Below are 27,709 nucleotides of genomic sequence, written 5' to 3'. Positions count from 1 at the left end.
CCACAATTAAAAAGAAGAGAGAAGGAACAACTGGAGAGAGAATGACACTTGGATGAAATACATGATCCTGAATGGGATATGATCCTAAAAAAGGAGAAAATGCACAAAAGGACATTACTGGGATATATGAAAAAATTGGAATATAGATGAAGCTTTATATCTGTGTTCAATTTCTTAAACTTGGTAAACTACACTTAAGGTGGTTTCACAAGCCAATATCCTTGTTCTCAGGAAAGGTACGTGGCAGTATTAAGTGCTCTAGGAACATCATTTATATACAACCTACACTCAAAGTGTTCAGAAAATAGGTTGATGGATGGACAGATGGAGAGGTAGAATGATGTGCCAAAATGTTAAAACTGGTGAATCTGGGCATCTGGGGTTGGGGGTAGGGGCATGTTGGAATTCTCTGTCAGGGGTTTGTATTATTTTTATAACTGCCATGTGAGTTTGAAAGAATTTCAAAATAAAAAAGTTACAAAAGGTGGAAGAGTACTCACAAATATGCTAGGTGAACAAAAAAGCAAGTTGCAAAAACAATATTAAGATCTCATTTATGTAAAACACAAAACTAAACTACCTTCCCACGTTGTTTATAGTTGTATAAAATATACACATGAAAATAAAAATTAAAAAAAAAAAAAGGTTTTAAGATGAAGTCCAGTCGGGATTATCTCATTGACTAGCTTGAGAGAGGCTAAAGTTACACAGGAAGTTGGTGGCAGCTTCCAGCTCAAGACCTTTCATGGGTAACGGTGGAAGGGAAGGCGGGATTTCGGGAAGCCACCCTCATGATGTAAGGAAAGACCTAGACTCTGGAGTCAGAAGAGGCCTTGGCCAGTCTGGGAGCCTCGTGGCTGAAGCTGGGGCTGCAGGAGCTGTCTTGGGGGGCTCCCCGAGGGACGGCCACGGTGGACACGCAGGGCTGCTCGGGCCAGGGTGGGCATGGTCGGCTTGCCCGGGAAGTCCAGGCCCTGCTCTTGGCTATGCTGAGGTGTTTAGTGGCAAAGCGACGCAAAGCCAGCCCTGAGCTCTGCCTCTGATGTATCGGTCAGGAAGTAGGATATCAAATCAGGGTGAATGTGGCCCTGTGCTATTTTGGGCAGTGGGAACCCAAAGTAGCATCTGGCCCTAAACCACAAGAGACCATGAGTCCCAGAAACTGGGACTCTCCTGCTAGCTCCTGCATTCACACCTGACACTGCTCTCTCCCAGCCCCCAGCTGCCTCTACTCTGTCCTGTATACCCTGCCGCCACATCTCCCTGGACATGGCATTGCCCTTCTGCCACAGGATAAAGTCCAAGGTGCTTGGCTGGTCTTGAAGGTCCAGCACAGGCAACCCCTCTTTCTCAAACCTGGGGTGTGAGGTAGTACAGTCCTATTAGCCTGGAACATGGCTTAGAATGGGGAGGTGGGGAGGGATTTCCTAAGAAGAAGTGACATCTGAATCAAGGCAGGGGAGGCAACTGGGTCTGGGGGAAAACCAGAGGGCCAGTGCTATCTGGAGAAGCACAGGGACATGAAGGTCCTGACTGCCCATTGGTCCCAGGAACCCAGTGACTCTACCTCTCAGGTCCTCTTAGAAACAGGTGGGGGCCCAGTCCCAGCCTTAGGCCCAGCTCCAGGGCTACAGGCTCTCCGGCTCTCCTTTTCCAAGATGAGGCTCCAGGTCCACCTTCCCCACAGCGCCTTTCCTGGCACCCTGGGAAGGCTGGTCTGGCAGGCATCACTCCTCTGACTGCATGTTGCGTTGTGAGCACTGAGGAGGGGCTTGGCGCGCTAACCTTTCCCTCTTTGTTTTCGACTAGTTAGCCCTCTCTGCCCCGCGCAGCTGGGTTTGGGGTGTGCCTAGCCCCTCCTCTGACTTCTTCACAGGGCTGGTGCCTTGTCAGTGTAGAGGGCAAACGGATCCACACCTCATCAGGTCAAAGGCTTGCGGTGCAGGGGAGGGACAGGGGAAGAGCCAGGCGGGCTGGGACCACAGCATGCCCCTCCCCTTCCACTCACTGAAGAGCTAGGTGGTGTCAGGCGAAAGTCCCATTTGGGTGGGGGGGAGCGGCGGGACTGAAGCGGCAGCAGTTCTTATTGGTCTAGGGATAGGGAGGAAGGCGGAATGTAGAGATAAAGACTGTTAATGGAGCAGAGGGGAGGAAAGAAGTTGTTATTTTGCAAATGGGGACTATGGTTTGAGGGGTTCGGCCGGGAGGCAGGCTTCTCTCAGGGCCCAGAGGCGAAGGAGATGGAGGAGAATCAGTGAGTCCGACCTGAGTCCGGGAAAATGAGGTCCCAGAGGGCAGGATGAGAGGACGTGTGAGGAATTCTAGGTATGAATTTGCACACCCATTCCCCACCCTGATTTTTTGAAACATACCTAGAGCAGAGGGCCTGGACATCGTGAGCCTGTCAGCTAGAGGGAGAGGACTCAGGAGAATGTTTCTGCGAGGGGACTGGAGGGGAGGTTCTGGGCAAAGGGTGAGCCAGGAGGAGGGCCAGACCTGGGGAGGAGAGAGCAGGGAGGACTCTGGGATTCAGGCTGACAATGATGCTCTAGGGCTCTGGTAGAAGGGGGCAGCCTGGCGGCGGAGGGGGAGGGAGCAAGCCTGGCCTCCTCCCGAGCCCGGCCGCTCGCAGCCCAGGTTTTATTACGAGCAGGGGAGCCGCAGCGGCAGCCAGCACCCCACCCCACGGGCCCTTGGGTGTGGGCTCAGTCCTGGGTTGGAGCCCCGGCCCTGGGCACTGATGCTCCGCAATGACAAGACGCGGTTGGGCCCTTTTCAGGACTTGTGGTAACGCTTCCCAAGGCCTCCGGGCTTCTCCCGGGGTGGGGTTGATGCCAGCGGGCCATCCAGTGCCTGCCTCCTGATGAGCTCAGCATACAGCCCTCTTTTCTTCAGGAGTTCTTCGTGGGTCCCAGCCTGGAAAAGAGGAGGAAAGAGGGGTAGATGGTCCTGTGAACCCAGCCACCCTGTCACCTGAACCCTCAAAGGACTGTACATGTTATCAGCCATTGGGGTCCCCACCACTTAAGCCAGTGTCCCTGCTGGGGCACTACGATGCCAAAGGACATCTTAAGTGAGTGGCCGTTGACACACCTGCATGTGTTCCTTCCACCTTCCCGCTTAGGTGAATTGTGGCAGAGCAGCTGATTCCTCCTGTCTCCCTCAGAGAGCCCAAAGACGCCAACTCGGGTCCCCATCGTCTCTTCAAGACCCCAAGAGGACCCTAACACCCTCTGCGAATCCCCTCAGCATTAGCTTGAAGGAGTGGCTGGGCGGCTGTAAGTCAAGGCTGAAGGCCCATGTAGCCCTGAGCTCTGCTGCAGCCCCAGTCTTGGCTTTGGAGCTGCCAGCTGCCCCTGAGCCCTTCTGCAGCATGGTACACTTTTCTGAGTAATTCTCTGTTTTTTATCCTAGGAGCAGATGGCATAAGTGTACTGTCCCCAGGGGACAGAGGAAGAAACTTGAGGCCCTAATAGGTCATGGCTTGTCTAAGGGCAGGGACTCCTGAATCCACGTGGGCTATAAACCTCAAGGGCCAGGCCAGTCCCTATGCATGCTGAGCTGTCCATGGCTGGGGTTACCCCAACCCACTGACCGACTTCCCCAGGCCCAGACTGACCTCCCAGACCCGGCCATTGGCCATGACGATGATGTGGTGGGCCCCCCGCACGGTGCTGAGCCGGTGGGCGATGACCAGCACGGTGCGGCCCGTGCTGGCCCGGTCCAGGGCTTCCTGCACAACCCGCTCGGACTCCGCGTCCAGTGCGCTGGTCGCCTCATCCAGAATCAGCACTGTGGGCCGCTTGATGAGGGCACGGGCGATGGCCAGGCGCTGCTTCTGGCCACCAGACAGGGTTGTGCCCCGTTCACCTGGCGAGGAAGGGGACAGGGCAGGGGCCTGAAGCGATCCTCAGCTCTGGGCTGGAGGGCAGCCCTGCAGAAGAGCATTGTGTCCTTCCTGAACTTCCTGTCGGGTCCTCCCCGAGCACTGTGAATATGGTCCTGCCTCTCCAGCCGGGCCGGGAGCTCTCCGAGAGCAGGGGCTACGCCTTTCACTTTCATGATCCCATGCTCTTATGCAAAGGAATTCACACTCCCCCACAATGTGACATGGTGCGTGAACACTGGACGATTCACTGGATACCCCTCCCCCAACCATGGCAGGGGCTCAGGGTCATAACTGGCCCCGTTTCTCACTCTGTGACCTGGAGATCTAGCTGCCTTCTCTTGGCTTCCCAGGGCCTCTGCTGCTGTAGTAGTGGGTAGTAGCAGTGGTGGGATTTAAAGGCCACCACTTGGGCATTTGGGGAAGAAAGATCACAATTGGGCTCTGAAATGCCCACAGAACAGCAGAGGTGCAGCCTGGGAGACAAAAAGATTCTAGGTAATGGCAGAGCAGTCACAGATCATCCAGAAAGCCCCAGATGAGCAAGGGAGCAGGCTAGGATCAGTGGTACGAGAGAAAGGCCACCCCAAGGGAGATGGGGGCACAGCTCCTCCAGTCAGGGTGCTGTGGAATCTGAACAGTCTTTGATAAATCTAGATTAGTAATACAGGATAAGAGGGGCAGGCTAAAGACTGGGGGGGCAACTTGGAAAGCCAAAGTTCATTTAGACTGGAGTCTAAGTTACATAAAAAAAATCAGAGTTGAGAACCCCAGATACTACTGCACCCGAGATATGCTGGAACATTCTGCAGCAAAGCCAAGAGATAGTGGATGTTGAACCTGGCACAAGAGGTGGACAACAGAAGCCCCCTGTGATAAACATAAAGCTACGTAAAGCTGCAAGCTGCGATAGGAATGCTCTACATGGCGATGCTACTGGGCTTCAGTGTTCCAGAACCACCAGGGTCCTCTTCCGGGTTAAGACAGAGAGAGACCTGCTCAACCTAATCAGTCCTTATGTAAAACAAGAGGGGAAACACTTTTCAACTAAAGAATAAAAGGAAAGGAGTGAAACAGGAGCCAGCAAGGGATAACGGCTATGGGCAGATAATCCCCCTACTCCTTCCAGTTCTGTTCTTGGGGCCTGGAGACCTACTGCTCAACTCTGTGAAGGTTCCAAGAAGATTCCAAATACCGTTAATCCTGCATGCCTGTGGCCCGGGGCCGGCAAAGGTGCTCCCTTGGTCTTTTTCTCCAACTGCTCTGAGCTGTCAGGTCTCCACTGCATGTGTGGTCCACCTGTGACTGGACCGCAGAGGCCTGGGCTCTCCTGTCTCCAGCCACCTGTCACTTGTGGCCGACGCCCTGTTCATGCTTCTCTGCTGCAGTGCCTGCCCTTGTCCCCAGCTGGGCCTGGCCTCTGCAGTCCCCCTCCATCTCCCACCATCAACCTGGAATCCCATCTTGCATTCCTCATCCACGATGGGGCCCTGAAAAGCAGAGCAGAATCCCCGTCCCTGGCACTCACCAACAATGGTGTTGTAGCCCTGGGGGAAGCTGGTGATGAAGCTGTGGGCATTGGCTTCTCGGGCGGCTGCGTAGACCTCTTCGTCGGAGGCATCCAGCTTCCCGAAACGGATGTTCTCCATGATGGTGGTGCCAAACAGGACTGGCTCCTGGGGGCAAGGGGCAGGGGGCAGAAGTCAACAGGAAACAGTCTGGCTTTGCCCCAGCCAATGCCCCAGAACCATCGAGGAGGGGCCAGGTTCGTGAGGACAATCTCTTTTAGCCAGAATAGGGTTCCTTAGAGGCCATTAGGGACAGGCAGAACTTTAGTCAAAGGTCGGGCGAGGAGGCAGTGGTCTGTTATGGGGGAGCGGCTGATCTTTAAGAGGATGGAACAGGAATGGGAAGGTGGCAAAGCCCAGGTGGCCCGGCAAACAGACCCTCCTCCTCTCTGCAGAGTGTGGGGAAGGGAGATTTTGCACTTGGGCTTTCGGCTGTTTCCCGCTCAGGGGCTGCTCTCCCATGGCTGGGAAGGGTGCCCTCTTATTTACATGGCCCACAAAGGTGAGTGGAAGCCTCACTTGGAAAAACCACCTCAAAGAGGAAAAAGTGGCGGGGGCCTCAGCACTCTGGGGTCGGGGGCGTACCGACCCCAGTCTTGGGGGAATGGCGGCCATCAGCAGAGCCCGGCAATGCTGACACGGGCTTCTCTAAACCTGGACATGCCAGGGTCCTAGAGAACTTCAGGGATCCTAAAGAAGCCAACCCTACCCCAAATATCCTTCCCCCACCTGCTTGGACTCCCTTTGACAGGGAACCATGAGCTCTCTCCCTGGCGAGACGGGAGGGTGGGGGGTGGGAGAAGGAAGGACAGAGGAGGTGCTGGGCACCTCAGGGATGGAGAGAAGAGCAGAGCTGAGGGGAGGAAGGTGCAAGGGGCTGGGTGGGAGTGGGCAGGTGTCCTTGCCTGGTGATGACCCGCCATTGGTGGGGAGCCAAGCCACACCAGGCCCCCCCCCCCCCACACACACCTGGCTGATGAAGCCAATGACCTGGCCCCTGAGCCAGGATGGATCAAGGGTGCGCAGGTCCCGCCCGTCCAGCAGCACCGCTCCTGCCGTGGGGTCATAGAAGCGCTCGAGCAGGGAGGCCACGGTGGTCTTTCCTGGGCAAGTTGGGGTGGGGAAGATGGGGACTGTTAGGGAGTGAGGCATGGGTTTCTGGAGAGAGGGCCCCTTCGTGGCACGGAAGATGACCCCTTCCAGGAGGGGCAGGGGCTTACTTTTCCCATCCCCAATCTGAGTGGCCACCAGAGGAATGGAAGTCAGAGGGTGCAGAGAAGGGAGGGGGAGGAGGGAGTTGGTTTCCTCTTACCTCCCCCAGACTGGCCCACTAGGGCCACAATCTTGCCAGGGGGCAGTATCAAGGTGAAGTCTTTGAGCACCTCAAAGCCAGGGCGGCAGGGGTAACTGGGAAAAGCCAAGAGACGCGAAGTCAGGGCAGGCTGCACAGGTCCTGTGCCCCCGTTCCGGATTCCCGGGAGCCAGGGAAGAGCCAGGCACAAAGCAGGCTTCCCCTGGGTCCCTCTGAAATCTCAGTGCTCCCTCAAAAGGGGGCTTGCTTATAGGAGAGGCACTAAACCGGATCCTGCCACCCCCAGGTGCCCTCTTCCAATCCACAGCCCTGAGGGAATTTCCATGTCACCGGGCCGCTGAGTGCTGACCTGAAACAGACGTTCTGAAACATGATGGACCCACGCAGGTCCTCCTTGGGGATGCAGCCACCCCCAGACAACGGGATGCATGGGTTCAGAGTCATGTACTCAAAGACACGGGCTCCCGCGCTGAGTCCCCGCACCACCTGGGGAAGGAAATTTGAAAGCCTGCTGGGCGGTAGGAGGGGACGCATCGAGGAAGGCAGCCGCTGGGCGCGCGAGCTGGGTGGGCATGACCAGCCGCAGCCCCTGAACTCCTGCTTAGCCAGCAGGAAGGCGGGAGGCTCGGCGTTCTGGGCGCTCAGTGTGTGCTGCAGCGATGGCTCGCGGGTCCCCTGCTCCTCTCCCCCTCCCCGAACCCCCAGGCAAGGGACGCTAGCCCAGGTCCCGCTGGCCACGTCTCAGAGCCCACCCGCCCCGCCCCGCTCTACTGCTACTCACCTGCCCAAACAGAATAGAGAGGTTGGCCATGGACCTGCAAGGAGGAGGAGAGGATGGTGGGAAGAGGGGACAATAGAGCAGCCAGAGACCAGGCCAGCACTTGAGGGAAAGGCACGGCTCTCCCCTGGCTGGGGAGGATGTGTTGGGAGAGGGAAGGGAACAGGTGGCTTGAAGCCAAACACAGTTGGGAGTTCTCTCAAAGCATGGGATTGCAGGAGCAGCACTAGATACCTGGGCGCATCGCTTCTCCCTTCGGCACCTTGGTGTTTTCCTTGGCCAGATGAGGATGACAGTTCTCATCCCACCTCAGGACCAGGGGGTGGGGGGTGAGGCTCCAGGCAGAAAATGGATGTGGACAGAAGGGACAGGGCCCCTGCAGGACTGCTCCCCACACTGGCCTGGCCTGCGGAAGGCAGGGTGGAGGGACTGGCTCACGGGATGCAGGGGTTGGGGTGTGGACTGTGACTTCAGTCCACGAGGAAGGAGCCCCCAGCTGACCGCCGTTTCTTCCCATGCCTTTGCCCTGATGATGGAGATGCCTTCAGTGGAGGTCGAGGCTGTGTGTCCCGTGAGAGACAGATCTAATGCTATCTACTCCTGGGGCGAGCAATATCTTAACATTCAAATTAAGGGTAAAAACTAAGGCTAAAGCCTTTTAGAGAAAGGAAGAAACCAGAAGATACTGGGCTCCCAAAACAAAATTCCCTGAAAAAAAATTTTTTTAAATTGTGGGCTTGCCCTGCTGGGAGTGTCCACCTGTACAAGATGGTATGTGTGTGTTTGTCTAGACAATGGATGGCCTCCTTCATCAGGGGAGGGGGTGGGGATGGGGATGTTTGGGCTGTTGTGGGGCCGGAGAAGGAAGATGAGTCAACTGTGTCTTAGTCACCAGTCCGTCTGGTCTGGTTGACCCGTGACAGTGTGCATGTGAGTGTGTATGTGTATGTGTATGTGTATGCAGGGTCCCGGCTCAAGAACAGGAAAGACTGACTCCTTTGGCAGCAGGACTCATTTCTTCCAAGACCAGGGTGGGGTAGGGTGGGCAGAGTCATAAAGCCCTCAAGGAAAAGGTCTGGCAGGCGCCAGCGGTCAGCACTTGCCAAAGGGAGTGGGGAGGATCTAGCAAGAAAAGAGCCAGTACAGCGGGTTATCTGTTGATGAGAAGGAAGAACAGTCTCTGCAGTGATCTGGAAGCCATTAGGGGCCTGGCACAGGTTCCCCCGAGCAACTGAAAACCAAAACGCACATGACTCACTGGGGCGGGGACGACCTTGCTCTCAGAGATGCCGCAAAATACAGGCCTGGCGCGCACCCGCAGGAGCCCAGCAGGGGGCGCCAGCTCCAGCCGGCCAGCCCCCTCCTCAGGCCTGCGCGTAGGCGGGGGGCCGTGGGGCTGCCTGCCCCTGACTGCGGTCTGGGCGGGCACTGCCCTTCCTCTGCCAGGACCCAGCTCCACTCAGGATGGAGCCCACAGGACGGACTGACTCCTCCCACAGGCTCTGCCTGGCGGCCCCTGATCATTCCCTTGGTCCTTGCCACCACTCCCTGCTGGACCGAACACCCAAAGCGGTACCCCAGGCTTGACTGGCAGGACCCACTAAGAAAATAAGACCCAGTTCCTCCACGGTGGGTGGTGAAGAATCTCCTTGAGGTGAGGGGTCCAGGGCTAGGCAGGGCAAGAGCGGCCCCCGAAAGGATGTGCAGGGGTGACCACACCCAGCAGCCAGAGCCAGGACAGACTAACTTCTGGGTTTTGCTGGTGTCTATAGTAAACTTCTGTTCGGGTGCCGTGGGGAGGTGAGGAGAGGCTCTGGGCTGAGCCAGCCGGGGGAAGTGGTGGAGGCAGTTGGGATTATGAGGTGAGTCTGAGGCCAGGGCTGGGAAGTGCAGCTGCCGTCCCCAGAGGGAGATTTTCCCTCCATTGTCCACTGTGCAAGGTCACAGGGTTATTTGTATGGAGGGAGCCAGTGGGTTTGTTTCAGTTCTGAGGACTACAATGATCATAGGAAGGCCAAAGCTCAGCCCTGATAGACCGAGCCGGGTCAGCATTAGTGGGGGAGCAGAGAAACACCCCAAGCGCCATCACCTTGGCAACTGGAACCTCTTAACCCCCAAGCCACTAGGGGGCACAGAGTTCTCAGGCTGGAGGAGGGATCAGATTGCCCAGGAAGCTTGAGCCCAGGACCGCAGAGGGCCCGACTGGCCCAGGATTAAGGAGCATCAAGCAGAAAGGGGGCCCAGGAGTTTTAGTGCAGCCGCAGGAAATGGGTAGAGTTAGATCTTTGTGGAGTGTTGGGTTTGGGGTAAGCATAGTTAGCCTCTTTTTTTTTTTTTTTTAGGGTCTGGGATTCAACTCGGGACCTCATATGTGGGAAGCCAGCACTCAACCATTGAACCAGATCAGCGCCACTGAATTGGTATTTTGTCTGTTTTGCTTGTTTTGTTTGTTTTTTTGTTTTAAGGAAGTACCAGGAACAGAACCCAGGACCTCCCATGTGGGAAGTAGGCACTCAACTGCTTAAGCCACATCCATCCACTCCCAGCTTCATTTTATAAGGGCTAGTCCACCAGACAGGGTGGCCAGATGATAAGGGGTTATATAAGAAGCAGATGCTTGTGGTAAAATACAAAGCAAAGCCAGGACTTGATTACCATAAAAATCAGGAGAGTGGGACCTCTGGAGGGAGCACAGGAGGTATAACTGGGAGGGGACATATAGCGGGGCTTCTGGGGGAATGGAGGTGTTCGGTCGTCTCAGTGTGGCTGGTGGTGATGCAGGTCTTCAGGTTTTTAATTTTATTTTTATTTTTTGAGGTACCTGGGACCGAAGATTGAACCCAAGACCTCATATGTGGGAAGGTGGCATGCAACCACTGAGTCACATCAGCACCCCTGAGTTGGTTTTTTCGTTTGTTTTGCTTGTTTATTTTTGTTTTTGTCAGGAAGCACTGGGAACTGAACCCAGGACCTTCCACGTGGGATGTGGGAACTCAATTGCTTGAGCCACATCTGCTCCCGGTTATTTATTATAACACACTCATTCTTGAACTACTTAGTGTAACAGACATTTAGGTTTTATGTATTTTTATGTACATGGTATATTTGGGAAAAGTCAAAGTAAGAAAACAGCAGAAGGAACTGCTAGTGCTCAGCTGAGAAAGAGCAGGAGAAAGGGGAGACTCATCTCAGGCTGGCTGAAGCAAACTAAGTCGATCAGCTCTGGGTGCTCCAGAGGGCTTACGAGGCCCAGCTAAGCAGGTAGATTTCAGACCAATGAAAAACAACCGGCTCTAGGAGTAGACTTTGCAGTGGGAATAGAAGGAGGGTAAGCTTCTTGTCATTGGCAATTGCCAGGCAGAGGATGGCTGACCAGCTTTTTAAAAAGCTTGTCAAGAAAGTTTCTGCGTTGCCTGGAACCCTGAAGATGATAACCTCGCTTCTGCGGATACACTCAATGAAGCGGCCTGGAGGGTTGTTGTGTGGGGCGTTCTCTCCTCAGCCCTGCACTTCACTGGCGTAGCTGGGCAGGCCCAGGGCTGAGCAGGCTGGCACTCCTGTCCCCGGACCAGCAGGGCTCAGGGGGGTGGCAGGGGGCTCCCTGGGAAGGGGCAGGGCCCCACACTCACCTCTGCACTGTCTGGGAGGCTACCAGGAAAGACATGAGGTCGCCCCCTGTCAGCTGCTGTCCAGCCACGAGGGAGCCCCCAATGAGCAGGGTGCCCAGCACCATGCCTGCAGGGAGAAGAGGGCCTCATGGTGAGGGTGCACCAAGGAGCTGAGGAAAGAGCCCCAGCCTGGTGTTAGGCCCGACTTCTAGTACCTGCGCCACCACTGACCAACAGTGGAGCCTGAGGCAAGTCACTTGAATCTTCTCAGCCATCTTTGACTCCCTTGAAAAATGCGTGGGGAGACACACCTTCCTGGCTCTTTCCTGTACCACCTGCCCACTGCCTTCCATCATCTGCACGTGTTAGCATCCCTGAGTGCTCTGGCACAACGAAGGGACTCATAAACATTTGAAGAACAGCAAACAGATGGACAGCTGCCCCTCACCTGACCCACCAGGGCTGGCCCTTCGCTCCTCCAAGCTCATCCCAAACCCACGAAGCCCGGTGTCCCCTCCCCACTCCTCCGGCCCACCCTCACGGGCAGGGCCTTGCTTACTCACAGTTGAATGCAATGTTCGAAAGCCCCTGGAATAAGGCGATGCCTCTGCCCAGCTCCTCTGACTTGCAGCGGGAACTTTCCAGCTCTGCACCATAGCGTCTGGTGGGAGAGGCCAATGGCCGGCACTCAGGAGGCAGCTGGGCTGGTTTGGAGGCTGGGAGTGGGAGTGTGTGAGGGGGAATTTTCCTGCTCTGTGTTCTACCCTCTTTCCCAGGACTCACTCTTCTTCCCGTTGCTCCATGGCAAAGGCTCTTACGGTCCGAACATTGCCCAGGGCTTCATCCGCCACGCCTGTTGCCTTGGCAATCTGCACAGAATCCAGGAAAGAGGGAACCACGTCTGAAGAGAGGGGAGGAATGACAGAGGAGTGCGGCGCAGAGAGAAATAGGGGGAGGAGTAAGGCTATGGACGATGGGCAAGGAATTCTGGTACCTGCTCCTGACACTGGCGAGACAGTTTTCGGAGCGCTGAGCCCATCAAAGTGCCAACTCCCATCAGGGCGGGCGTGGCCACCATCAGCAGCAGCGTGAGGCGCGTGGACAGCATGGACAGGGACACCAGGCAGCCAGCCACCTGGGTGCAGCTCCGCAGCCCCTGGGGGAGGGGGACGGGGGGCAGACCAGGTTATTTGGCAGCAGCAGCATGACATGGGGGACCTTATCAAGGGTCCGCTCTGCATTCACAAGGCCAAGATCATAGGTCTGGCTCCTGAGAGGCCAAGGGGCCATCCACTGGTCATGGGATGTAACCTTTTCTAGACCAGCTGGGGTCCAATAACAGTCATGAAGTGCTGTGTGAGAACAACTGTGGAGCGCTGCAAATCCCTTCCCATGCAAGCAGGAGAGCCTACCAAGGGCCAGGGGGCAGCGAGGGGGCTGGCATCCTTCCCTATACTGCCCACCAACCCCAGCTCGCCTCTTGCAGTCTTTCGGTTCTGGAAGCCAAGGATCACATGGCGATCCTGCCCAGGGATTCCCACGGGCCAGCACCTGTGACGGTGTGGCCATGGTGACGGTGTGGCCAGATGAGGAGGGGGCATCCGTGACACACCAAGCAGCCGCCACTCATTCTCCCCGGTAACTGTCAGTGATGCAGGCATCGTGGGGGAAAGGTTGGCCAGAGCATTTTGCCCTTGGCAAGTTAAGCCAGGCAAGGCCTGAGTCTCTGGGAAGGTTTTCCCAGGGAGGTAGGATTTCAGAACAGTAGAGAAACGGCCTGTCCGGACCTCGGACGCTGTCTTGGCACCTCCCTCCATGAACTTCCTCATTCCCTCGCCCACATCCTCAGCAGAGGGCAGGCTTCTCGCTTCGATGTGAGCCCAGACTCTGGGCCCTACACTAGGGGCAGGGCAGAGCAGGCTGGGCTGGGTGAATGCGCACCAGGGAGCGTGTGTGCGCATGTGTGGGGTGGGCCTGGGCCCGCTGACCTGGGAGATGACCAGTTTGAAGGATGACTTAAACTCCTGCACATCAGTTGTCAACCGGCTCACCAGCTCCCCTGTCTTTTTGGCATCGAAGAAAGCAATGTCTTGTCTGGCAGTGGGACGTGGGGCAGCGGGTGGGGGAAAAGAGAGGAGATATTACTTGGGGATGAGGCCCCCAGCCTCTCCCTGACCCCACCAGACACCCCCACCCATCACCCTACAGCTGTCAGTACCGGAGCAGAGAGCAGAAGAGGGTCTTGCGCATGTCCACGGCCATGCGCTCACCGATGCGGGACAGCAGCACCAGGTACCCGCAGGTCAGCAGTCCCTGGCAGAGAGGCCGTTCACTCAGATGCTCCCCAGCCCTGCCCTGAGGCAGGCAAGGGGGCGGCGCCTCTTGTGCGCCCAGGCCCGCCCTCCCTGCTGTACCTGAATGCCATAGAGGAAGAGCAGGTGGGTACTGAGATTCCGGGACTCGGTCATGAAGCTCCCGGCATACTCCCTCGTGTACTTGGCCACGATCTCTACCAACTGGCCCAGGAGCAGGGGGATCTGCACATTCACCAGCGCTGCACCCAGTGCCAGCTGGGATGGGGTCGGGAGGCGGGGCAGAGAGGACAGGCATTTAGAGAGGAGGAGCCAGATGCTTCCCCGTCCCCAGCCCTTCCTCTTCCACTGCTGAGCCCTGCCACTGTCCACGGCCTGGCTGCCCCTGTGGACACACCTGTCCCTCTTTGTGAGTGAAGGCCTGGGCTTCCAGCCCTGTGGACTCCCCACCCCTGCAGGCCGAGCCACTCCAGGCAGACAGCTCAGTACCCCTCTGACCCCTGGCTTGCAGGCCATCCCTTGCTGCTTCCAAATCTCCTCTTAGTGACTCGGTGAGCTATGAATGCCGTCACTACTCAGCTCTGGTTTGCGATTGTACAAACGCCTTCAGGGCTGCTTCCCTGTCCCTGCCGTGGGTGCAGGCGGGGAAGACCTCACCACAATGGCTGCTCCCAGGAGCAGCAGGTGGGGGCGCAGAAACTGCCAGAAGAGCTTCCAGTTAAAGCGGGACTCCGCGACACTGGGTCTGGAGCAAGCAGATGGGGCCTCTTCTGCCTCACACAGCGCCACGAGGCAGAGGCGGGAGCACTTACTTAGCACCACGGGGCCCAGCAGCACTCCCCCGACCCAGCACCAGCCAGGGCGGCTTCGGCTAGGAGCTGGGGGAGATCGAGGAAGGCAGGAGTGGAGCTGGGCCCGGAGCTGGGCCCGGAGCTGGGCCAAGGCCCCGAGGAGGTAGGGCCTGTGGCGGCCATTGGAGTGCCTGCAGGGAGAGAATGGCACTGAGGGCTTGAGGCCCCCACGGTCCTCCAACTGACAAACCAACCCAGCCCTGGACTGAGCTTTCCAGAGAGTGCCCTTTTCTCTTCTTTCAGGCCCTCTACACTGCCTTTCTCAGGACTGTTCTTAGCAACTTTTGTGTCTAAGACAGACATATACGTGCAAAATAGCTGAGGGGTGAGAGGACAGCATGCAGTCCAGTCTCTGAAGTCCCCGGCACCATCTCCACACATGGTACCCAGTCAGCCAGGCGCCTCTCACCTCGGGGGGCAGCCTTCAGGCCAGGGATCACTGCCAATTGAAGTTCTTTTAGAATTGCAGGATGGTAGAGCTGGAGGACATGCTGGATGGTGGCTAGCCCACAGCACTCATTGGACAGGTAAGGATGCAGGAATTATCTGTGAATAGGGCCTGGGGAGGCACCTGAGAGCAGAGTCCCCCTTGTGCTGGGTGGCGAGCTTGCTCACGGCGCTGAACAAGGCCCTTTCCTCCCAGAATGAACAGTCCACTATGCCTGGGAGGCAGATGCTGTTGTTCTCATGTGATGGATGGGAAACTCATGTGGAGCTGAGAGAATTTCAATAATTTGCCCACAAGCAGAAGAAGGGGATGAGAGATGAACCCTGCTGTTTGACTCCAGAATCCAGGCTCTTTCTACTTCTCCCCATGTCTTGCCCAAGGCAATGGGTGACAGGGCTGTGACTGGGCCGAGCCTTCTGACTCCCCAGCCCTCCTCCTAGGCCTTGAGGGCTTTACGTGACAGTGTCTGAAGGGACAGGCTAACACACTCCCTCTCCATCAGCTGCAGGAGGCACTAGAGAAGACTACAAATCTAAGTGATTTATCTTGTCATCCTGGACAGGCCATTTCTCCAGTTTCCATATCTATGAAATGGTAACACTCAGGGCCTACCATGTGCCAGGCATTGTTAGGAAGCACAGGGAAAATGGAGGTGAAGTAGCTCCCCACATGGTGGTTAAGCCCTAGTATGGGAAACCAGTTAAACAGTTCACAGCAAAGCTTCCCAACTGTGGCGAAAGGGGAAGAGCAGGCACTTCTTGTCTGAGGGAGTCAGAAAGGTCTTCCAAGAAGTCAAGGTGAAGAGGAGGTGATGGCTGTGGGGCTAAAGAAGGGAGAGCTCCAGGCAGAGTGAAAGCATGTTTGAGTACCTGCGGGAAGAAAGGACTACAGAGAAACCCAAGGAACAGCAAGGCTGAAGGAAGCCTGGCATACAAGAAGGGAGAGGAGAGATGAGGCTTGTTGGGAAGATGGGGACGGTTGTCATCACAGTCCTTACAAAGCATCTGCACTTATCTAGAGGGCAAGGGGGACTTTTCCCCAAGACCATTCATGGTTTTTAGGCTGGAGGTGTGACACGATCAGATTTCCATTTTAAAGATCTTAAGAGGGAAATGGTTTGGAAGGAGAAAAGACTAGCTACAGGGAGGCCTCTTTGAAGCTGAAGTTATTCAGTAGAAAGTATATGATGGGATGCTCAAAGAACCAAATAAGATTACTGATGGGGAAGATTTTTGAAAAGAGACTAGTGTGAGGTGTGTTCTTTACTATGATGATCCTCCTAATTACAGACTTCATTCTTGCCATTTCTGTAGAATGCCTCCCAGCCATTTGCTTGGTTTTATGTCTTACTTTTCACTTTGTTCTTTATGGCTATCCTAAATTTTCAGATAGGGACACTCACTCTCCTTCTGCCCTCTATAACTGTCCAATTTCCCCATTAGATGAAATGTTCCTTAAGGGCAGGGAGCTAAGTCTTAGTCACCTTTGTATCCTCAGCACTTAACAGAGTGACTTAGATGTTCAGCAAATGTTTATGCTTATTGAGGGAATGCCTGCCCTCATTGGAGAGGCAGAACAATCTGACTTGGCCTGCTTCTACAGTGTTTTGCCAATTTTTAGCCTCACTGTGGCCCACAGTGAGAAATACATTTTTTTACTGCAACACAGTATGCACGCTCATATAAGCCATACATAAATGAAAGCTTCACAAAACAATACTCTCCCTAATTGTTTAAAATGTACTCTGATATCTCATATTGTGTTCATTTTCTAATTCAGTGGTTCTGACCCACTGAATTCATTTCCTGATCTTTTACCATTCGTGACCTACCCACCAGTGCTAAGGAATGCACATATACTTGAATATTATTTGGTGGCTTCCCTCGAATTTCTCTCTGGTTTAAATAATATCAATGCTTTTCATCTTTCCTAAGGACTGTTTTTGATCCTTTTAATAATTTACCGTGGCCACTTTCCAGCTTCTCTCATCTCCAAACTAAGACTAAGAAGGGCTTGGTCACTGCCAAGAACTGATGGACTATTTCCCAGCACCAGTACTTCTAGCTCTAGCTTGCCTCAGCTCTTGCCCTCTTATCAATCAGATTCGTTTTTCAAATGACACACAGCTCCCTGTGCACCACCCTGGGGACATTTTGCCTGCCCTCCCCTCTGGTTATTCACTCTATGATTAGAAGGGAATCAATCCCTTTTCATGAAGCATTTCTATTTCAGCTTTAGTCTTAGTGTCTTTGTTTCCCATCCGACTCTCTCTTTGAATCAAATGTATGTAAAGAAAGTGTTTTGCCAAAAACACCCATGAATGAATTATTAGACTGACTCTTCACTCTGCTACAAGTATCCAGATCCAGGGGCTCATTTTGAACCTTGAAGGCACCACCAATACTAAATGTCTCTGAACAATAACTAAGATTGTTATCCAAATCTCCAGACCAATTTCAAGAACCAAGACTGGCGCGGTGAATGGCGACCCGGACAGCTAGCTGTGCAGCACGGTGCCTCTGGAGGGGGGGGGGGGCGGGTATAGACTGAGCATGTCCCCTCGTCCACCCAACACAGATACATACGCACAGAACCTCCTGCTAAGACCTGAATCGTCACTATAAATAATTGAGGCCAATTCCCCGGGGAGTGACATTCCATCCCCGGAAGCCGGACTACAACTCCCAGCAGGCTTCGCGCGAGCCCGGGAACTCCATCCCCCAGAGGGCCCCACGCCCTACCGGCCGGTCAATGGCCCCCGCTCGGAGTAGGTTTGTCCTTTTTTACCTGACGGCCGTGAAAGTCTGGAACCGAAGCGGTAGCAGCGGCCTGCATGGCACAGGGCCTCCCCGAATCCCGACCCGAAATAAGTGCACCAACATGTTGGGATGGGAGAAGAGGTGCAGCCAGCAACGGCAGCTTCAACCTCATCCCATCGAGGGCTCCATGTTGGTTCCGGCCCCCATCCCGACAAGCCCCTCGCGCCTCAGCTATGATTAGAGGAGAGACACATTTCGTTCCAAGCAGTGATTGGAGAAGACGTTTTCAGCCCGCCTCTTCCCAGAACTGTCAGAGGAGAGAACCGCCTACTTGCCCGCCCCCAGCTGTGGGCGGGGCTGAGCAGGGCAGCTCCCTGCCCACCAACCGACGCCCTAGTAGGGACTGGGGTGACGTTTTGAGGGGGTGCCTGGCCACGCTCCCGGTAACCCGTGACGCCCTAACCCGGGGGTCATTCTTTTAGGCTACTCCGGGCTGACTCTAGATGTCCTAGGGTCTCCAGGGTGTGTAGAGCGCTAGTTTTGGAGGACGCATTCACAAAAATCGACCCGGGAGTTTTTCAAAAAACGTACACGTGTCTTGCCGCTTGCCCCGGCTCTCCGAGACCTGTCAGAACCCCGGGGTCCACCAAGCGTGTGTATTTTGGAATGGTGATTCTGCCACTCTCGCCCTAGTCCTCAACGACTGAGAATCACTGGTTTGGAGGTCTCCGTCTTTCAAGGCGCGACCTCACCTCTCTATTCCCCATGGAAGTCTTCCTCAAAGTCAGGACCGACTCAGCTCAGCCTCCTACCGCACGGGGCTAGCACCTCTGTTTAGCGCTTATTTATTTCTTCTGTGTAATTATTCGTTTGCGTATCTGCCTCCCCAACTGGTCTGTGACTTCTTTTTGGGTAGTCTCTGTCTCACTCACCTGCCGTCCCTTCCTCCCCTCCCCCAGGGTCTGTCGGGGAAAGGTTCCCATTATAATAAATTGACTAGAATTGGCGTGTGTGTGTTGTGAGGCTAGATGAATCTCGCATAAAACTGGAAAATGTGCCAGAATTTGGGGGTGGGCTGGGGGAGCTCAGGTGTGGAAAGGGGTCCTGATGTGAGGATGGTGGAATATTGGGGAGAGGCCAGACAAACCCTCCATATAACCCATCTCGATGGATGACTGAGGAAGATCGTGGAAATGTCCTAGTTCCTTACAATGTGGAAGTCCATTTTGGACAGTAGAATGCCTGTTGTCCAAGTAGGCACTGAAGGGGTGGGTCTTGTCATAGTTCTACCTCCTCCTCAGGGGTAAAGCTTTGCAAGTCCTGAGTGGCTAGGACAGTTCCCCTCACAGGAAGGAGGCACAGAAAGAGAAAAATAGAGCCGGACTCAAGCTTTGTGAGTAGGCAACTCCCTGGCTTCCACATTCCTCCATGGAATAATATACGAAGGCTGTGTTCCTCTACCCTTTTTATGGATACTGGTCGCTATATCAGCCCTTGGGTCTAAGCCCTGGAGGCTCTGACACCTGGGTGGCTGAGCCAGCACCTCAGGAATGGGCTTCAGTAGGAAGCCTGGTGATTCAGGGCCTCGAGAATGGCGTTGGGCAAGCCACCAGACCAGCTGCCTAGCCTCCTCCTGACTGAGGTGGCAACAAGTAACTCGACCCAAATTACCCTTTCAAATCCCAGACCCCTGGCTGCCCTCTGTTGGTTCTGCCTTGCTCCTCCTCAGGGGCCTCCAGAAACTGAGTCAGGATTTGAGGGAAGGGCTATCAGGATTCAAGAGGGCAAAGAAATAAACACAAATGAAACTTGCAAGTTTTTGAAACTTTTTCTACTTTAAGCACCAAATCCACCTCTCAAATCCAAGATATCTTCCATTTCTTGTTCATTTCCTTCCTCTCCTCATTTTCCCTCCAACCTGGATGCAAAGTCAGCTTCCCAGTCCAGCGTCCTTTTCTCTCCTTTAGCACCCTCAGACAAATTCAACATGCAGCTTTTTCCTTTTCTTTCCTTTTCTTTTCTATTTTGGTCTTAAAGCATATAACTGTAGGTGGGTGGGGGTAAAATTTTAAGATAAAAAAAAAAAGTTGACACCTTAGTCCCTTAGTTCTAACAATCCTTTGATCTTTGATAGGATTTCGCTTTGTGGTTTTGTTATACTTCTCCCTATAAATTCACTCTGGGTCTGAAGTTGGAGACAATAGAAGTCTCCTCTTGTCTTAATGTGCTATTCAACCCAGGCCTCTTAAACTGATGCCCCACACAGGCACATTCTAAAGCGCCCGCCCACTTAGCTGGGGTGGGGGCAGAACTAAGGTGCTGGGTCCTGAGAGGCTTGGCTGCAGATAGCCCTGGAAGGGGTGTGAGTGGTCAGACAGGTGACTGCAAGCTGGGACGCCTAAGGCCTGCCCCGACTGAGTCACCTAGTGTTGTTGTCATTATCTCTGTTGTCTTCGGAAGTCCCTACTTAGCTCCCCAGACCTCTGTGGAATCTGTGAGAGCTCCCATCCTTCCAGCCTTTCAGGAGGACCCGCCAGCCTGATGGTGAGCCGAGCTGGGTGGGGGGGGAGTAGGGGGCGGCTGGGGCGGTGGGGGGACCTGGGGCCTGGATCAGTGCCCCTTCTCCCCACGCTGCCTTCTCCTCCAGGTCGGGGACCTGGGGGAGGAAGGATCTCCATCTTCTCTCTGCCCCCAGCCCCTCGAGCAAGAAGCTCCCCCTCCTTATCTCTCTCTCTGGCCCTGGGACCCTCCTGCCCAGCGCTGCAGGGGACAGGGCCTTCTCAGCCTCGCCACAGTGCCCTCTCCACCCCAGCCACCCTCCTATCGCAGGCCCAGCCTGCCATGACACCTGCCTCTGCTTCCCCCTCCTGGGGATCCCACTCCACCCCACCCCTGGCTTTGGTGACTCCCCCTCCCTCGCACCGATGCTCCCAGGACCCTCCTGGGCTGCGGATAGGCCCTTTGATCCCAGAGCAGGACTATGAGCGGCTGGAAGACTGTGACCCTCAGGGGTCCCAAGATTCACCCCTCCACGGGGAGGAGCAACAGCCCCTGCTTTATGTGCCTGAAGGGCTCCGGGGTAAGGACACAGGTGTACAATTGGGGAGGGAGGTTGTGGCTTTTGGGTTAGGGGAGTGGAACAGTTCCAATGCTCTCCCGTCTGTGCCTAGGCTCCTGGCATCACATCCAGAACCTGGACAGCTTCTTCACCAAGATATCCTTTGTGCTCAGGGCGAGCAGAGGTGGCATAGGAGGGCTAGCACCATTCTTGGCAGGGAGACTCTGCGAGGGTGCTTGTGGGTGCGGAGGATTTGTTGGGGGGAAGCGTCCTCAGGAAAGGCCCATTTTGCCTCAGGCTTACTCCTTGATGAGCCTGACACATCTACAGCTACCACCAGCGGAACGGCTTTTCCTGTATCCTGCTGGAGGATGTCTTCCAGCTAGGGTGAGATGCTTAGCCTGGACCCCAACCCGTCTTCTGGGCCCTAGGGCCCTTCCTATTCTCTTGCTGCCTCAATAGTCTGGGCTGCCTCTAGTCCACCCAGTGCTGTCCCGAGTAGCCCGGGGGCTCAGCAGGATGGGATGACCCTGGGCTTGTCCGGGCCCTGGGGCAGGAGCCGCCTGGCCCTCAGGACTGATCGAAGCTTCGTCTGTTTGCCTCCTAGACAATTCATTTTCATTGTCACCTTCACGACCTTCCTTCTTCGCTGTGTGGATTACAACGTTCTCTTTGCCAACCAACCAAATAACCACACAAGACTGGGGCCCTCCCACAGCAAAGTGACCTTGTCGGATGCCATCCTGCCCTCAGCCCAGTGTGCTGAGCGGTGAGTGACAGCCAGGTGGGCGCGGGGGTGGTGAAGCAGATGTGTCTGGGGCAGGGGGAGAGGACCAGCCAAGAGGTCCCCTCTCTCTGTCCCTTGGTCTAAATCAGTGGTTCCTAAACTCTTTGGTCTCAGGATGCCTGGGTACACTTAAACTTGACTGAGAACCCATAGAGCTTTTGTTTATGAGGGTAATATCCAACTCCACTCACCTTGTTCGAAGTTGAAACTGAGAAAAAATTTAAAACATAAGAATGCACAAGCACACGTTCCATTAGTGATGGCATTTTCACATGCCATCGAGTCCTTGGAAAACTCCTATACGTTCTTGAGACAGTGAGTATGGAAAGGGCAAAAAGCACCTCAGTATTATTGGAAAACAGCTTTGACCACACCAGGAGAACCACAGGTCTGGCTAGGTCGCTTCCGTCCATGAGCGTTCTCTGTCCCTCCGTAAGCCTGGTCTCCCTCTCCTCGGGGCGCCTCCCTCCTTCCACTGCCTGTCCCCCTCCCCACAGGACCCGCTCCAGCCCCCTGCTGGTCTTCCTCCTGGTCCTGGCTGCGGGCTTCTGGCTGGTCCAGCTGCTCCGCTCCATCTGCAACCTTTTCAGCTACTGGGACATCCGGGTGTTTTACAGGGAGGCCCTGCACATCCCCCCGGTGAGCAGGGTGGTCGTGTCATGACAGGGTGGGCAAGGGACAGAGGCAGGAGTGGGGGCTGAACAGATGGAGGGGCCAATTGCAGAGGGCGGAGAGGGCAGGGCTTTCCTGACCTCCCCTCGGCCCAAAGCTATGTTGGGAGGTGGGGTGCTACCACTGATAAAACATGCTCCCTGCCCTAGCACAGCTTAGTTTATTTAGGTGGGTCAGAAAAGACGAGTTACAGACACATGCTTGGGGTCAAAACAATGGGTATGGAGAGGAAGGGGGACACTGACTTTACAGAGTGAGAGGAATTGGGGCTGGATTTTGAAGGATAGGAGGGGAGGGGCAGGCATTCCAAGCACAAATGCAGGAAGGTGGGAAAAGCAATGAGCATCTGTGGGCAGCAGTGAGGAGATTTGTGCACCAGCCTGTGACTGAGCATTCTTTCTTTTTGAAGTAATCCTTGCCCAGAATATCCTCCTAACTCTCTGCTCAATCTTCCTAACCATGCTCTGACCCAGGGCTCCCTACCCCTCCTCTTGGATGTTTAATGGCTCCCAGAGACCCTAGGACCAAGTTCAAACCCTTAGTCTGGCATTCAGGGCCCTCTATCAGGTGATTCCGCCTCCCTTTCTAGCCTCAGCCCCTATTGCAGGAAGCTACTGGGCTGGCCTCTTCACTGTCCTCTGGTCATGCTTTGTCCCTTCTTTCCATCCCAGCTTACTCATGCTCCTTCTTGCTCTGCACTGAACTTCTTTCTTGAAGGCACAGCTCAGAGGCTACCTTCTGCAGCAAGCTTCCCTTTGCTCCTCTTCAGAAGTCCAGAGCCTTCTAGAAGCACAACCTTCCAACATAGGGGGAAAGGTTCTAGAAGATCCCTTGACTAGGGGAAAACAAGGCATAGAGCAGGGAGGAGTGGGGTGGAGCCAGGAAAGCAGAGGCATGGGAGACTAGGGGTTTGACCACTCTTCAGGAGCTGCTGATCCCACTCTTTCTTCTTCTCCCTTTTTCTCCTCCTCCCCATTCCTTCCAGGGGAAGGGGAGACCCTGGGATGAACTGGAGAGGCTAGCCTGGAGGGACTTGATTAACCTGGAGTGGGAAGCTGGGTGAAACTGGGCTAAAATCAAGTTTGTAGCCCTCCAGGTGGCACCTGACAGCTGCCTCGAGACCTGGACCCAGCCAGTGTCTTAGGAAGGTCAAGCTGGCCATGGAGGGCAAGATCACCTGGAGTGTGTGTGCGTGTGTGTGTGGGGGTGTCTTAAAACACACTGAGGCAAAAGGTGGTGAGAGTTGGCAGAGATGCTAGAAAAGTGAAAGATTTGCCCCATTAACTATCAGCTACTTATTTTCTATACGTAGGACTGAGGGGGCTCTGAAAACACCTGTTCTTAAGGAGAGCTACCAATCCAGTTGAGAAGCCAGGTCATAAGCACCTGAAAAGTTTAACTAATGAGATGTCACCAGGAAGCCCATGACTAGTGGCTTGTGTGAGTGGCAGGGACAATGAGGAACAGTAATTCAGAAGATTAAAGGAAGTAGGAAGCGACACTACCTGAGTGGCAGATTAGAAATTAGGGTGAGGGGAGGTCAGGAGAGGGAAAAAAGAGAAAGGTGACGGGTTTCACACTTGAGTGACAGTGGCAGTGAGGAGGGGGTGGAGACAAGGGGTATATGGTCAGGGGTGAGCTGGTGGCTTTTTTTTTGGAGGGACCTTGTACGTGGGAAGCTGGTGCTCAACCACTGAGCTACACTGGCTCCCCTGGTGGCCATTTTTACCTAGACCTCCTGGGGGCGCGGGATTTGGGCATGGCTGTGGAGAGGACCCTGGGGATGGCTGCTGCTCACACCACACCCTTCTCTTCAGGAGGAGCTCAGCTCCGCGTCCTGGGCAGAGGTGCAGTCTCGCCTGCTGGCGCTGCAGAGGAGCGGCGGGCTGTGCGTGCAGCCGCGGCCGCTGACCGAGCTGGACGTCCACCACCGCATCCTGCGCTACACCAACTACCAGGTGGCCCTGGCCAACAAGGGCCTGCTGCCGGCCCGCTGCCCGCTGCCCTGGGGAGGCCGTGTGGCCTTCCTCAGCCGCGGCCTGGCGCTCAACGTGGACCTGCTGCTCTTCCGCGGCCCCTTCTCGCTGTTCCGTGGAGGCTGGGAGCTGCCGGACGCCTACAAGCGCAGCGACCAGCGCAGCGCCCTGGCCGCCCACCTGGGCCGCACCGTGGTGCTGCTGGCAGCCGTGAACCTGGCGTTGAGCCCGCTGGTGCTGGCCTGGCAGGTGCTGCACGCCTTCTACAGCCACGTGGAGCTGCTGCGGCGCGAGCCCGGCGCGCTCGGGGCCCGCCGCTGGTCCCGCCTGGCGCGCCTGCAGCTGCGCCACTTCAACGAGCTGCCGCACGAGCTGCGCGCGCGCCTGGCCCGCGCCTACCGCCCCGCGGCCGCCTTCCTGCGCGCCGCCGCGCCCCCCGCGCCCCTGCTCGCGCTGCTGGCGCGCCAGCTCGTCTTCTTCGCCGGCGCGCCCTTCGCCGCGCTGCTGGTGCTCACCATCTACGACGAGGACGTGCTCACCGTGCAGCACGTGCTCACCGCCATGACCGCGCTCGGTGTCACGGCCACGGCGGCCAGGTGCGACGAGAGCTGCCAGGCCCCCCCCCCCCCCACCCGCCCCGTCCGCCGGCCTCGGGCTGGGCACGTCTCTGATCCTTACCCCGCCCACTGCCCGGCCCCACCGCCAGCCCCTGCCGTGCCTCCCCACAGCCTCCTAACCGCAGACCCCTTCTCTACCCGCGACCCCGCCCTTCAGGTCTTTCCTTCCGGAAGAGCAGTTCCAGGGCCGTTCCCCGCAGCTCCAGCTCCGGGCGGCCCTGGCCCACATGCACTACCTCCCGGAGGAGCCCGGCGCTGCCAGCAGGGCCCCCGCATACCGGCAGATGGCGCAGCTGCTGCAATATCGAGTGGTGAGGGCCGGGCCGGCAGGGGCGCTGCGGAGGCGGCTGAACAGCTCCAGTGCGCGGGGGAAAGCCACGCACCCCTAGGGCTGACTGGGTAGGAGTTTACTGTCCCTGGGAACTCTTGGTGTTGACCCTTAGTGTGGCCCCCCTCTCTTCCCTAGGTCTCCCTCCTGGAGGAGCTGCTTTCCCCTCTCCTCACCCCGCTGTTTCTGCTCTTCTGGGTTCGGCCACGTGCCTTGGAGATTATTGATTTTTTTCATCACTTCACGGTGGACGTGGCTGGCGTTGGAGACATCTGTTCCTTTGCACTTATGGATGTGCAGCGTCATGGTCACCCTCAGGTTAGAGCCCCTCTCTGGTTGGTGCAGTGTTGTGATGAGGCAAGTTTGCTTGCCTAACCCAAAGCAAACCTGGGTGCCAACCCCCGTGCCATGGCTTGCCACCTGTGACCTTGAGCAAGTCACTTCTCTCTCCTGAGCCTCAGTTTCTTCATCTGTAAAGTGAGGGCAATAACAGTAGTAAGATAGAGGGGTGTCATGAGGATTAAATGGGAGTGCACTTAACAGAGCTCCTGGCACATGGTAAAACCCGGGAAATGGGAGCTGAGGGCACCCGAGTGGCAGGAGGCAGGTTTGGGCAATGGGTGGGGCTGGAGGAAAGATGGGTTTTCCACCTGGGGCAGTCACAGCCCACCTGTGCCCGATCCCCAGGCTGGGTCTTGACCCAGGTCCATTTTTGCTGCTGCTTTTTGGGGGGGATCTTTGGCAATTCCCCCATCTGGGTCTCATTTTCTTCCACATGGAAAATGGGCATAGTGTTTCCTCTCCAGCCCCCTCACCTGAAGATTTTGCTGCTTTCAGTGGCTCTCAGAAGGACAGACAGAGGCCTCGCTGTCTCAGCGTGCAGAGGATGGAAAGACCGAACTCTCCTTAATGAGGTTCTCCTTGGCGCATCCACAATGGCGCCCACCAGGGCACAGCTCCAAGTTCCTGGGGCACCTCCGGGGCCGGGTACAACAGGACGCAGCTGCCTGGGGTGCCACTCCAGTTCGCAGTCCTTCCACCCCGGGGCACCTCAGTGATACTGCCTCGTCTCCTGTGAGTCCCAGGCCTGGCATACCCTGCTCTGCTCACCACCTCCTAAACCCTCCCTCTCTCCCCTCACCTTTTGTTATAAACACCTTCCATGACCCAACTCAACCTGCTCTCCTGCCTTCTTTACAGCCCCTCCCTCCCCTCCTGTCCTGTCTTCTGACTCTCAACTGTGCTTGCCTGGACACTGACTCCCTCTTCTGCTTTCCCTCTTTTGCTCCTAGCCGGAGGCTTTCCTGGCCAATTTCTTGGTGCACCCCATTCTGCCCCCAAGGGATCTGAGCCCCACAGCCCCCTGCCCAGCTGCAGCCACAGCCAGCCTCCTGGCCTCCTTATCCCGAATCGCCCAGGACCCAAGGTGAAGGGTGGAGGCCTGAGATGCAGGGGAGGAGGGATGGTGGGGCCGATCCTCCAGGAGGGAGCTGGGGCGCTGAGGGGAGATTAGGAAGGGCAGATCAAGTTGGAGTGTCCTTGGAGTGCAGTGGGGAGGAGAGGATGCCTCTTTGACCTACAATGCCCTCTTTTCCAGCTATGTGTCCCCAGAAGGTACTGGGGGCCAGAAGCTGGCCCAGCTCCCAGAGCTTGCATCTGCTGAGATGAGTCTCCATGCCATCTACCTCCACCAGGTTAGGAGTACAGAAGAGGAAAATGTGGGGAGAAAGCAGGTGAACGAAATAGAGTCAGGGGAGAGGACTAGAGTCTAAGGAAGTCCCTAACAGGAATGGGATTTAACAACTGTACCACCCTAGCTCAGGAGCCCAGGGACGGGAAGGAGTCCCCTCATTTGTTGTGCCTTCCATCTAGCTTCATCAGCAGCAGCAGCAGGAACTGTGGGGGGAGGCTTCAGCGTCTTCCCTGCCAAGGCCCTGGTCCAGCCCCTCACAGCCACTCTCACCTGACGAGGAGAAGCCTTCTTGGTCAAGTGATGGTGAGGAACTTGGGGTGTACAGGGAACAGATCCTGGGTGGACCTTGGGCATCAAGGGGCACTGCCCAGCTGATGGCTTTTCTCACCAGGCTCCAGTCCTACCTCCAGCCCCAGGCAGCAGTGGAGTACCCAGAGGGCCCAGAATCTGTTCCCTGCAGGTTTTCAGGAGGCCACAGAGACCCAGAGGGAGCCTGGCCAGGCCTCTGCTACTGACTGAGAGGACCTTCAGGGTCAGTGTTATCTGATTGGGGTTGGGGTGGAGAAGAAATCATTGTGGAGGAGGAAGAAATGAATGAGTGGGAAATTGGGTGGAGTCAGACTGGAAGGTGGGGATTTGGGATGAGGAGGATGGTCCTCCCTGGAATCTAGAGCCCTGGATAGCTCACCAAGAGCTTTCTCCACCCACAGGTACCCCAGCTTCTCCAGCCAGAGGAAACAGGAAGGAGTGGAGTGGAAGCACACACGAAGTCCTTTTCGGAAGCCCCCCACAGACCACAGGCCCAGAGATGTCCTTCTTAGTTGGGCAGGACCTGGTGGTCAAAGAGGAACTCGTTCCAGGGAACAGTGAAAGGATAGGAGAGGAGATGCTGAAGGCATCTGGAAACAAGTCTTAGAGGTAGTCCCTATACAGAAAGAATAAAGAGAGGCCGCCCCAACTACCCATCCTGGGGTGGCCAGGGCAAAAGACCCCCAAGGTGGAGGACAAGGGCTGAGGCAGAAGCCAAGCTAAATTTAAGGGGAAAACATGGAGCAT

The 27,709-nt window shown here is 55.9% G+C and overlaps 2 protein-coding genes across 3 annotated transcripts; one reads left to right on the top strand and one right to left on the bottom strand.

Annotated features, from left to right (window-relative positions):
* Positions 1–535: 535 nt before the first annotated feature.
* Positions 536–17,757, bottom strand: ABCB8 (ATP binding cassette subfamily B member 8). 2 transcript variants are annotated; one of them, XM_058297992.1, is made up of 16 exons: positions 17,551–17,757; positions 14,122–14,446; positions 13,567–13,722; positions 13,371–13,465; positions 13,141–13,246; positions 12,147–12,308; positions 11,936–12,021; positions 11,716–11,813; positions 11,174–11,279; positions 7,548–7,581; positions 7,116–7,252; positions 6,767–6,861; positions 6,424–6,557; positions 5,415–5,562; positions 3,620–3,870; positions 536–2,916 (listed from the first exon to the last, which is right to left on the bottom strand). In XM_058297992.1, the coding sequence occupies exons 1-16, from the start codon at positions 17,643–17,645 to the stop codon at positions 2,776–2,778; spliced, it is 2,169 nt and encodes a 722-aa protein (XP_058153975.1). In that variant the 5' UTR covers positions 17,646–17,757; the 3' UTR covers positions 536–2,775. The 2 variants fall into 2 exon arrangements, with proteins under 2 accessions (XP_058153975.1, XP_058153977.1); XM_058297994.1 differs by lacking the exon at positions 14,122–14,446 and having other exon boundaries at positions 17,551–17,743.
* Positions 17,758–19,853: 2,096 nt separating this feature from the next.
* On the top strand, positions 19,854–27,453 carry ATG9B (autophagy related 9B). Its single transcript, XM_004458269.5, has 14 exons — positions 19,854–20,601; positions 20,693–20,736; positions 20,903–20,967; positions 21,188–21,349; positions 21,865–22,006; positions 23,857–24,611; positions 24,790–24,943; positions 25,099–25,278; positions 25,798–26,034; positions 26,253–26,386; positions 26,558–26,654; positions 26,833–26,956; positions 27,045–27,185; positions 27,364–27,453. Exons 1-13 carry the CDS (start codon positions 20,064–20,066, stop codon positions 27,170–27,172), a joined length of 2,760 nt encoding a protein of 919 aa, XP_004458326.2. The 5' UTR covers positions 19,854–20,063; the 3' UTR covers positions 27,173–27,185; positions 27,364–27,453.
* Positions 27,454–27,709: the final 256 nt, after the last annotated feature.

This window comes from Dasypus novemcinctus, chromosome 5 (assembly GCF_030445035.2).
Source record: "Dasypus novemcinctus isolate mDasNov1 chromosome 5, mDasNov1.1.hap2, whole genome shotgun sequence".
Taxonomy (NCBI): Eukaryota; Metazoa; Chordata; class Mammalia; order Cingulata; family Dasypodidae; genus Dasypus; species Dasypus novemcinctus.
The sequence above is the reverse complement of the archived record's forward strand: the minus strand, read 5'-3'. Positions and strand labels throughout refer to the sequence as shown.